This window comes from Monodelphis domestica, chromosome 6 (genome assembly GCF_027887165.1).
Source record: "Monodelphis domestica isolate mMonDom1 chromosome 6, mMonDom1.pri, whole genome shotgun sequence".
NCBI lineage: Eukaryota > Metazoa > Chordata > Mammalia > Didelphimorphia > Didelphidae > Monodelphis > Monodelphis domestica.
In genome coordinates, this window is record NC_077232.1 from 89513934 (window position 1) to 89526908 (window position 12975).

General features: G+C 34.4%; 1 protein-coding gene across 3 annotated transcripts in view; it reads right to left on the reverse strand.

The window, feature by feature from the left end:
* Positions 1-12975, reverse strand: part of EVC (EvC ciliary complex subunit 1) — a 148021-nt gene that overhangs the window by 102561 nt on the left and 32485 nt on the right. For all 3 annotated transcript variants that reach the window (XM_056802414.1, XM_007496750.3, XM_007496749.2), the window contains 2 exons: positions 8958-9042; positions 5352-5450 (listed from right to left, as the gene is read on the reverse strand). In XM_056802414.1, coding sequence (XP_056658392.1) covers positions 5352-5450; positions 8958-9042 — 184 coding nt within the window. The remainder of the gene's footprint in view (positions 1-5351; positions 5451-8957; positions 9043-12975) is intronic.

A 12975-nucleotide genomic window follows, 5' to 3' on the forward strand; every position in this document is an offset into this window, starting at 1 on the left:
TCCCATCAAAATCCTAATTCATGAGGGTACTCTTTACCCTAGTTGATGCAGCCAGGTAGCATAATAGATGGAGCCCTGGGCCAAGAATCAAGAAGTAATGGGTGTTGTTCAGTCATTTAAGTCACATCTGACTCTTTGACATTTGGGGTTTTCTTGGAAACTATACCAGACTGGTTTGCCATTTCCTTCTCTGGCTCATTTTACAGATGAGTAAATTAAGGCAACCAAGGTTAAATGACTTTACCTAGGTCAAGTGACTAGTAAGTATCTGAGACCACATCTAACCCTGAGTCTTCCTAACTCCAGACCTGGCAATCTACCCACTGTGCAACTAGCTGCCCAGGAATCAGGAAGACCTGAGTTCAAATCCAGCCTCAGATAGTTTACTAACTGTATGACTATAAGCAAGTCACTTAACCTCTGTTTTCTTCAATTTCTTCAATTGTAAAATGGAGATGAAAATAATAGCATCTATCTCACATAGTTGTAGCAGGGATCAGATGCAATAATAATTGCAAAAATTACTTAGCACAGCTCGTGGTACATAGTAATATTTAGTTGCTTATTCCCTACCCAAGTTAAGGTCCTAAATGCATTTTATGAAAAAAATAAAATAAAGCAAATAAAACAAGTTCATGTTATATGGCTTTCATTCATTTCATTTTTGAATTTCTTTTTTTAATTAATTTATTTACTCAATTTAGAACAGTATTCCTTGGTTACAAGAAACACATTGTTTCCCTCTCACCCCTCCCCTTCCCCTTCCCACAGCTGAGGCACAATTTCATTGGCTATTACTTGTGTCCTTGATCAGAACCTGTTTCCATGTTGTTGGTGTTTGCACTAGGATGTTCATTTAGACTCTACATCCCCAACCCTATCCCTTTGACCATGTATTCAAGCAGTTGTTTTTCTTCTGTGTTTGTACTCCCACAATTTTTCTTCTGAATGTGGATAGTGTTCTTTCTCGTAAATCCCTCCAAGTTGTTCAGTGGATTAACTGTCACTAATGGAGAAGTCCATTACATTGAATTGTACCACAGTGAATCAGTCTCTGTGTACAATGTTCTCCTGGTTCTGCTCCTCTCACTCTGCATCAATTACTGGAGGTTGTTCCAGTCCCCATGAAATTCCTGCACTTTATTATTCCTGTGAGCACAATAGTATTCCATCACCAACATATACCACAATTTGTTCAGCCATTCCCCAATTGAGGGGCATCCCCTCATTTTCCAATATTTGCCACCACAAAGGGCACAGTTGTGAATATTTTTGTACATGTCTTTTTCCTTATTATCTCTTTGGGGTACAAACCCAGCAGTGCTATGGCTGGATCAAAGGGCAGACAGTCTTTTAGTGCCCTTTGGGCATAGTTCCAAATTGCCCTCCAGAATGGTTGGATAAATTCACAATCTAGATCTAGTTTTAATTGTGTAGCGAGTGTTTTGTAGTTGTGTTCATATAGTTCCTGTGTTTGTCTCAGCAGATAGATTCCTAACTATTTTATATTGTCTAATGGAATTTCTCTTTCTAATTCTTGCTGCTGAGATGTTGGAGATATATAGAAATGCTGATGATTTATGTGGGTTTATTTTGTATCCTGCAACTTTGCTAAAGTTGTTGATAATTTCTATTAGCTTTTTAGTTGATTCTCTGGGGTTCTTGGTACCATCATATCATCTGCAAAGAGTGACAGCTTGGTCTCCTCATTGCCTATTTTAATACCTTCAATTTATTTCACTTATATAATTGCTACAGCTAGTGTTTCTAATGCAATGTTAAATAATAGAAGTGATAATGGGCATCCTTGTTTCACTCCTGACCTTACTGGGAAGGCTTCTAGTTTGTCCCCATTGCAGATGATGTTTGCTGATGGTTTCAGATATATATGTTGATTATTTTTAGGAAAGGCCCTTCTATTCCTATGCTTCCTAGTGTTTTCAATAGGAATGAGTGTTCTATTCCGTCAAAGGTTTTTTTTTCTGCGTCTATTGAGATAATCATGTGATTTTTGTCGGTTTTCTTGTTGATATGGTCAATTATGTAGATGGTTTTCCTAATATTGAACCATCCTTGCATTCCTGGTATAAATACTACCTTGTCATAATGAATAATCCTTGTGATCACTTGCTGGAGTCTTTTTGCTTTGTAAGCAATTTAAGATTTTTGCATCTATATTTATTAAGGAGATTGGTCTATAGTTTTCTTTCTCTGATTTTGACCTGCCTGGCTTTGGAATCAGTACCATATTTGTGTCATAAAAGGAATTTCGTAGAACTCCTTCTTTGCTTATTCTGTCAGTTTGTATAATATTGGGATTAGTTGTTCTTTGAATGTTTGATAGAATTCATTTGTGATTCCATCTGGACCTGGGGATTTTTTTCTTAGGGAGTTCTTTAATGGATTGTTCAATTTCTTTCTCTGATATGCAGTTGTTTAGGTAGTCTATTTCTTCCTCTGTTAGTCTAGGAAATTCATATTTTTGTAAATATTAATCCATATCACCTATATTGCCATATTTATTGCAATATAATTGGGCATAATAATTTTTAATGATTGCCTTACTTTCCTTTTTATTAGAGGTGAAGTCTCCCTTTTCATCTTGGATACTATCAATTCTGTTTTCTTCTTTCCTTTTTTAAATTAGATTAACCACTATTTGTATATTTTATTTGTTTTTTTCAAAGTACCAGCTTTTAGTCTTATTTATTCAAACAATAGTTCTTTGACTTTCAATTTTATTAATTTCTCCTTTGATTTTTAGGATCTAATTTAGTATTCATCTGAAGATTTTTAATTGGTTCACTTTCTAGTTTTTTAATTTGCATGCCCAATTCATTGACCTCTGCTCTCTCTAATTTGTTAATATATGAACTCAAGGATATGAATTTCCCTGAGTACTTCTTTGGCTGTATCCCATAGATTTTGAAATGATGTCTTATCATTGTCATTTTCTTCAATGAAATTATTAATTGTTTCTATGATTTGTTCTTTAAATAATTGATCTTGGAGAATCATATTGTTTAATTTCCAATTAATTTTTGATTTGCCTCTCCATGTACCCTTACTAATTATTATTTTCATTGCATTGTGATCTGAGAGAGTTGCATTTATTATTTCTGCTCTTTTGCACTTCTTGGCAATATTTTTATGCCCTAATACATGGTTAGTCTTTATGAATGTACCATGTGCTTCTGAAAAGAAGGTATATTCCTTTTTGTCCCTATTTATTTTTCTCCACATATCTACTAACTCTAATTTTTCTAAGATTTCATTCACTTCTCTTACCTCTTTCTTATTTATTTTTTGGTTTGATTATCTAGTTCTGATAGAGGAAGGTTCAGGTCTCCCACTCATATTGTTTTTATATATATTTCATCCTTGAGATCCACTAGTTTTTCCTTTAGAAATTTGAATAGTATGCCATTTGGTGCATACGTGTTGAGTACTGATATTTCCTCATTGTCTATACTGCCTTTTGTCAGGATGTAATTACCTTCCCTATCTCTTTTAACTAGATCTATTTTTACCTTGGCTTTGTCAGATATTATGATTGAGACTCTTGCCTTCTTTTGATCAATTGATGCCCAAAAGATTTGGCTCCATCCTCATTACTTTCACCCTATACATATCTATCTTCCTCATGTGTGTTTCTTGTAAACAGCATATGGTAGGGTTTTGGATTCTAATCCACTCTGCTATTCACTTGTGTTTTATGAGTGAGTTCATTCTATTCACATTCTGAGTTATGATTACCAACTGTGTAATTCCCAGCATTTTGATTTCTACTCATAGTCCTGCCTTTTCTTCTTTCCCTATTTCCTTCTACACCAATGTTTTGTTTTTTAATCAGTCCCCCTAGTTACCACCCTTATTTTACTTCCCTTTCTATACCCCTCCATTCTTATTCCCCCTTTATTTTCTTTACAGTCTTTTTAAACTATCCCCCTACCGCTCCCTCCCTTATACTGCTTCCCTCCCCACCAGTCCTTTTGTTACCCTTCTACTTCCCTAGCTGTGGGATTTTGGACATGTCATTTAGCCCCCTTTACCTAGCTCTTGTCCTTCTGTCTTACAGTTTTTACTAAGAAAGAAAGTAAGAGTTTAACAAAAAGAAAAATAATAATATGTGAAAGATAAATTGCTCGTCTATGTGGGTGGAGGGATTTTTGATACTGAGACTTCCCTATATAAAAAATAATGACTAGATAATAATAATAATAATAGAAGAATTTATATATCAATTTAAGGTTTATAGAGTTCTTTATAGATATTTTATTCAATTGTAACAATAACCCTGATATGGAGATAATATTATTATCCTCACTTTATAGATGAGAAAATGGAGATAACATGATGTTAAATGGGTTGCCCAGGGTCATGGCTTCTACTTCCCTATGGGGCACACATCAATTCCCTGCCCCAATGGATTGGATTGTTCTTTCCTCTTTGGGTCAATTTCAATGCAGGTAAGAGTTGAGTGTTTCCTGTCTCCAACCTCTTTACCCTTCTGGTGTATTGATGTTCTCCCCCCTCCTGCCATGAGCTTCTTTGTGACATATAAATTTACCCCCTTTTGTTTCTTTTCCCATTTCTTTTAGCATTAACCTTTTTTTAGGTATAGTTATATATATATATGTATATATATACAAATATATGTATTTATGTATACATATATCTATATACAAATATATGTATTTATGTATACATATATCTATATATAAATTTATGTCTTGGTATTTCATCCTATACAGTTTGTCTAAGCCTTTATTTGAACTCAGTTCTTCATGACTCCAAGTCCACTGAATCACTGTATCACATAGCTACATAGACTGAGAACAGGTGTGGATATAAAATTTAAAAAGGAAAATGTCAGGTAAAACCATAACAACAAACAATCCTTAAATCCTGGAGATGGTAAAATATGAGGACTAGACTAAAACAATTATAAAATGAATAGGTATAGGGGCACAGAATTAAAGTTGAAATGGAATTTAGAGATCGTGCAGTTTAATTCCCCCATTTTGAAAATAAAGCAACTGAGAACCATAGAATTAAAAAGTCTTGTACGAGGCAGTCTGAATTTGAACTCAGTTCCTCTCATTTAAAATTTCTTGTTGATAACCTTTCCAACAGTCATTAATATTTACAGGTGATATCATAAAGAGGTTCTCCATAAGCAAAGGATATAAATATATATCTTAAAAAGGTTTGTAATCTATATTGATTTTCAAAATTCCATATCTAATAGAACACATTTCATTCTTTAGACAGTGTTTTACTTGGTTAAAAGGAAAGCAATGTGAGCCTTATAACAAATATTTCTTTGAAATATGAATTGTAATTCTTACCATTTCTTGTTTTGAAATGATCTTTTGATACATGTCATCACCAGCTTTCTTCTTAGGAAGAATATCAATGAGGGACATTTTGAGGATTTGGATAAACATCTATCAGAAGAAAAAACAATAACACAAAACCAATTTTTACCAATCTTTGTAGTAAAGTTACTGGATTTTTAGAGGGTCTTAAAGTATTAGTCCTGGAAGTTGCCATACTGACATCGAAAGAGAGACATAAAAAAGTCAGACAACAAAAAAGTATTTTGTAGAGTTAGAAAAATAATAACAAAATTATCTGGAAAAACAAAAGGTCAAAAATATCAAGGGAAATGGTGAAAAAAAATGAAGAAAAGTAACCTAGGAGTACCAGATCTCAAACTGTATGAAAACAATCCAGTAGCAGCAAAACAAAAAGTAGGTAATAACCACAGAAATTTAGTGTTTGATAAATTAAAAAAAAAAAAAGCTTTGGGGACAAAAACTTATTGGAAAAAAATTTTTTGAAAAAAAACCATAAAAGAAAAAAACTAGTTATTGGCCAATGTTTCACATCTTATACCAAGATAATATCAAAATGGGTAGATGATTTAAACATAAAGGGCAATATCATAAGCAAAGTAGGGGTGCATGGAATAGTTTACCTGTCAGACTTATGGATAATGGAAGAATTAATAATCAAACAAGAGATATTGAGCATTACAGAGGTTTAATTTTAAATTTTAAAGAATTTGTTCAAATAAAACCAATACATATATCTTTAGAAGGAAAGTGGGAAAATTTACAGCAAATTTCTCCAATAAATGTACAGAGAATAACGTCAAATTCATAAAAATACAAGTCATTCTCCAATCAATAATGTCAAAGGATATGAACAGACAGTTTGAAGAAGAAGAAATCAAAGATATTTATAGTCCTATGAAAAATGCTCTAAATCATTAGTGATTAGGGAAAGGCAAATAAAACAATTCTGAGGTATCACTTAATACCTGTCAGATTGGCTAATATGAAAGAAAAGGAAAATTACAAATATGGCAGGAGATGTGGAAAAATAGGGACACTAATGCGCTGTTGGTGGAACTGTGAACTTATCCAACCATTCTTGAGAGCAATTTGGAACTATGCTCAAAAGGCCATAACATTTTGCATATTTTTGACCCAGCAATACCACTATGAGGTCTGTAGTCCACAGAGGTAAAGAGAAAAAAAAGAACCTCTATATACAAAAATTTTTGTAGCAGATATTTTTGTGATGGTAAAGCATTGGAAATTAAGGAGGTACCCTTTAATTGGTGAATGGCTGAAGAAATTGTGGTAGATGATTGTGGTGGAATACTACATGTTATAGGAAATAATGAACAGTACAATTTCAGAAAACCTGGAAGATGTATAAACTAAAGCAAAGTGAAGTGAGGACAACTAGACTATTTTACAGAGCATTACACAGTAACGGCAATATTGTAATAATGATCAACTGTGAATGACCTACTTATTCTGAGCAACAACCCAAGACAATTTTGAAGAATTTATTTTGGAAAATGCTAGTCAATTCCAGATAAAGAAATTACATGCAAAGTGAAGAAAATTATTTTACTTTCTTTTTTTTTTTCCTATTTTCTGATCTGTGTTTTCTTTCTCCAGGAGACTCAGATACTTTGCATGACTTCACATGCATGATCTCTGTCAAATACTTGCCTTCTCAAAGTTGGGGGGAGGGAGGAAGGGACAAAAATAATTTGAAGCTTGAAATTTTAAAAATATTGAATGTTAAGAGTTTTTCCATGTAATCAAGAATAATAAAAGACAACTTTAGTTTAAATTAAAAATGACAACAAAGAATTCCAAGTGTTTGTTTATACCTGCAGAAGATGAGAGAAATAAATAAAAAGAATTTGAAAACCCTTTTTGTTCCATAGTCCCTCAATATAGGTTTTAATCTCAATTATTTAAAAGGGTAGTGAACCATATGAATAAAAAAGAATAAAGTACCAAATTTTTTGATGAAATTCTATGATACGTTTTTTTTAATTCCCAATTAACTGGCTTTAATTCTACTTAGCATAAGTATTTACATTGTGGTACCTATAATAACTGTCTCTCTTTTCAAAAGTTTAATCAGAAATTGACTATTATTTGGAACTTAGAGAACCTTTTCCCACAGAAGCAAATTCTAATTATCCTTCATGATTAGACCCAAGATTGTTCTTTTGAACTATCCTTCCTCTCTCTGCAGAGAAATAGTGGACCATGGGTGTGAAATCAGACATGTTGTCAGGCATGAAGAGTGATTTTATTTATTTTGTTTTGTTTGTTAGCTTTTCAGGGGAAGGTTCTATTATTGGGGACAGGAAGTGCATTGGAAACTTATAGTGATATTAGAAAAAAATTAATTAAAATTCATTAAAGAAAAATGACTTACAATGCCTGTTTTCCTCTAGATCTTTATTTCTTATAATATTTCTTTAGACCTTTTAATGGCCAACATATAGCTTTCAATTATAGCAACATAATACTTTTTTTAACAGCAATAATTCCCCATTTAGAAATCTTAGCATTTGGAAGAACCATAAGTAAGGCTAAAAACTCTCTTGCACTAAATCATTTTAGAATAGAGGACATGAGAACAAAAGACAATGAAGTGATTTTTATATTTCACATATTTAAATAGATGAATAAAATTCACCCCTTTCTATCTAGATAGAGGGCTTAATATTGTATCACGCAATTCAATATTTTAAGATCTCCTGATTTCTTCAATTTGGCATGCCCTTTAATTATGCAAGGCAGCTAAGTGGCAGAGTGGATAAAGTGTGGATCCGGGGGTCAGGAAGACTCCTCTTCCTGAGTTCAAATCCAACCTCAAACACTTTTAAATGTGAGCTCAAATCCAACCTCAGACACTTACTAACTAGGCAAGTTGTATAACCCTGTTTGCTTCAGTTTCCTCATCTGTTAAATGAACTGATAGAAGAAATGGAGAATCATTTCAATATCTTTGCCAATAAAACCAAAATGAGGTTATGAAGAGTCAGACACAACTGAAGTGGCAAAACAACAACCATTTATGCAGATCCTAATTGCTCCCAACATACCTTTGCATTCCAGAGGATTTCTGAGTCAGAATCAATGGGTTCCCTAAGGAATAATCCTCTTGTGATGAATTCAGCTCAGCATTTTGCTTGGCTCTTAATTATACAGTCCCTAGGCTCCACACTAAAATTCTTTCCAGATTGGTAGGACCCATGAGAGCTTGTGCTCTGCAATCTGTCTTAACTTTTGGTTCACTTCTATGCCACATGATGAGTTGATATGGGTAAACATTAATGGAGGAAGGTACATATACCTCCCATAAACCAAGTAGATTATATGGACAAAATTGTACATTCATAGATTCACAGACTTTGCAGACAACTTAGAGGCTGTCTAGACCATCATGCATTGAACAAGAAAGAATCCCTTCTCGGTAATGTCTAAAAAGTAGTCATCTGGATTTCTAGTGGAGGGGAACCCACAACAGCTATTTCTGTGTCACAACTGTGTAAAACATTTAAATTTTCCAATAAAACCACATTCATACTCAGATAAAAAAATACATAAAAGCAATCACCTTCTACCTACCATATATTTTTCCTGCCTCAGGTCCTTGTCTAAGAGCAGCAGGTTTTTCAGGTGAAGGCTATGCAGACACAAGCTAATATCAAAACTGAAATGAAAAAAAAAAACACAGGAAACTACATTATAGTGATTGAAATAAATGACTCCAGTGAAGCTTCATTAGTACAACGCTTGCCACTTTCTGTTGTCAACTTTAGCACTAGGTCATTTATATAAATCATGCACAATGCCTTTTCATTTTCCCTCTATCTTCCTGACATATTAGTTTACATAAAAACTCAACTTAAATTAAAACCCAACTTTGACCAAGGATGAATAATAGAAAAATAGTTTGTATTTCTATACTGCCTTAAGGCTGACAGAATATTTTACTTTCCCCAATTGCTGTGAAGTGGGTAGGACAAATAGAGATTTTTAATCATGGAAGAGAAAGGGTACTGAGATATCTTCTCATCAAGGGTCCTTAACCTGGTGGTTTGTAAATATAAATATATGTATGTATGTATGTATATGTATACACACATATATATTTCAACATAATTTGTTTCCTTGGTAATTATAAAAATTATATATATAAATGTATATTATATATAAATATGTATATATAATTACATTATATATGAATAATTCTGAGGGACTAATAATTTTCATTGGATTGCCAAAGGGTCCACCAAAAAAAAAGATTAAGAAGGCCTGATCTAAAAGGGAAGCTAGGTGGCTTGGTGGGTAGTCAGACCTAAAGACTGGGGGTCTTGGGTTCAAAATTAGACTTAGACACTTCCTAGTGGTGTGACTGGGCAAGTCATTTAATCATAATTACCTTGCCCTTGCCACTATACTGCCTTGGAACAAATACCTAGAACTGATTCTAAGACAAGAGAAAAGTTTTTTTTTTTAAAGCCCTAATCTAGTCCCATTCCTAATTTTATAATTGAGAAAACTAAAGCTTAGAGAGATGAGTCTAATGCCACATAATAAATGTCGGAGACAAAATTTGAACCCAAGTCTCCTATTTCAAAGGCATAGCACTTTCCCCCTAAATAGTGCTACTTGTCAAAGAATGATAACAAAGTAATTAAGGGGTCAGAGAAATTGCTCTTCCAGTGACAGCAAGTGTGGCATATACTTCAACAAAAGAAAATATATTTTAAAAATATCTAGTTATAAGTTATAATGAAGGTTTTTACAGTTGCAAAGTGCTTTCACACACAATATCTTATCTAAATCTTAGAACTACTCCCTAAATGTGGGTAGGCGCTGTATTATAAAGCCCATCTTATCGATGAATATACAACTTCTAGAGATGAACTTATATGTTCAAGTTCATATAATTAGATTGAAAGAAAGGGAGGATTCAAATGTAGAACCTCACTTCAAAATCAGCATGTTTCAGATACTATATTTCACATATTAGCCTCTCAATTGATCTTCCTGAACAATTTATTTTTTTCCATTTTATAGTCTCTTGAGATAATGGTTAAGATCAATCTGAAATTTTCCTGCTAACCCCTGTGACTTATGTTCAGAGTTTCACTTAGAAATAGAGAAAAACCAAGAGATAATGACTACTCATCAAAATGTAAAGAGCTTCATCATTGGCAAATGACCTCTGAGTGTAGAATCAGAAGATATAATAAAAAACAGATATTAATGACATATAAAAGGTACCAGCCCTAAAAGAGAAGTAGTTGGGAAATATATCTGTGGTTAAACTTTGAAGCAAAAGAGTGAAAAAAGAAGAAAATCAAATGGGGCAACTGTCTGGACAGGATTAATGAGCTTTTGGTTCTCTCTCATGCTGACAAAGTAATAAGGAATGAAAAGGGCTGAAGGATAAGTGAAGAGGAAGCTGAAGACAAAATCTCTAAGGGATGGAAGGAATGTTATCCATAACCAGGATTGGTAATTTAAAAAATTATTTAATTAGATGATTTAGAATATTTTTCCATGGTTACAAGACTCATGTTCTTTCCCTCCCTGTATCTGACGCACAATTCCACTGGGTTTTACATGTGTCACTGATCAAGACCTATTTCCATATTATTGATATTTTCACTAGGGTGATCATTGAGAGTCTATATGCCCAATCATATCCCCATTGACCGATGTGATCAAGCAGTTGTCTTTCTTCTGTGTTTCTTTTCACACAGTTCTTCTTCTGGATATGGATAATGTTCTTTCTCATATGTTCCTCTGAATACTTCTGGATCATTGCATTGCTACTAGTAGAGAAGTCCATTAGATTCGATTGTGCCACAGTGTATCAGTCTCTGTGTACAATATTCTCCTGGTTCTTCTCATTTCGCTTTGCATCAGTTCCTGGAGGTTGTTCCAGTTCACATGGAATTCCTCCAGTTTATTATTCCTTTGGGCACAATAGTATTTCATCACCAGCATATACCACAATTTGTTTAGCCATTCCCTAATTGAAGGGCATCTCCTCATTTTCCAATTTTTTGCCACCATAAAAGCACAGCTATGAATATTCTTCTACAAGTCTTTTTCCTCATTATCACTTTGGGGTACAAACCCAGCAGTGCTATGGTTGGATCAAAGGGAAGACAGTCTTTTAAAGTCCTTTGGGCATAGATCCAAATTGCCTTCCAGAATGGCTGGATCAATTCACAACTCCACCAGCAATGCATTAATGCAGGATCAGTATTTTTAACTGAAAATGATCTAGGTAACTGAGTTAAAAATTCCCAAGAAAATTGCTTTAGGAAAGAACTTAGAGAATATGACAGAAAATGAGGGAAACATAGAGCAATAGGAAAATTAGAATAAAAAACATATAAAAATGAATAAAACAAAAATTAACATACACAATAATTACAACAATATCAATGGAAAGAAGAATAAAACAAATAGAAATGAATACTATGCTATTATAATGACTAAACTAAGTCTGTAAAATAGAGATTTGAACCCTAGACTTCAATCCCCAGAAGTCCTTGGTATTTCCCAGAATTCCCCATAATCTCACCTGAGTGAGATCACAATTAGTATTTAAACTGGCAGTAACACCTACCTTATGCTCTTCTATTCTCTGCTCAGCTGTTTGCAAGATGTAGTAAGTAAGAGTGGGGGTTCTGAATTTGGTTAATCAGCCATGGGCACATGGGTTATTACTTTGTATCTTCTTTATTCCTTGATTTCCAATAATCCTTTAATAAACCTCTTAATATATAATATTTTTATTTGTAGAAATACAATTTTTAAATTTTACAGTTGGCGACCAAAAGGAATAAGAGAAAAACTCTCAACTTTTTTTTTTTTAAGATAGCCTAGATAATGTTTTTTAAGCCACATTTCTCCTGCCAAGGTTTTTCAACCCCCCTCACAAACTCTCTTGATGTACTCACTCCTGCTTCCTGTTCCTGCCTCCATCCATCCGTTCCTGACCTTCTTGACCAAGATTGCCCACCTGGTCCTGGCCCTGCCCACCCAGCTTCTGCTCCTGGCCTCCAGGGATCTCCATCACCTGGCCCAGCCCCAGCTCCAGCCCCAATCCCAAGAACTCTGGTCTTTGACCCAGATCTCTCATTGCCCCTGGCTCAGCCCCAGGACCCAGGCTGCTGGTAGCTGCCCCGGTTTCTTCAGGACTCACAAACAAACTGGTAAAAGACTGGGGTGTCCTTTCCTTAGGCAACAATTAGCCTCCATGTGTCAGGGGACCATGGCATGGAGGGGGAGGGGAGGAACAAGGAGAAGGAAGAGACTTTTCAAACAGGAAGTTGATTACAAGCATGGCTTATTTCAAAGGATATCTTTTGAGTGTACTGATTCTGTTACTTATCTCACCTGAGATACAGGGGAGAAATTCATCTCCCAGAAACTCTTTGGCCCAATTTGAGATTCCAAAAACCCAACCTCACTATGGGGGAGCAGCTCAGTGGCTCAGTGCATTGAGAGCAAGGCCTAGAGATGGGAGGGCCTGGGTTAAAATCTGGCCTCAGACACTTCCTGGCCGTGTGACCCTGGGCAAGTCATTTGAACCCCATTTCCTACCACTTACCAATCT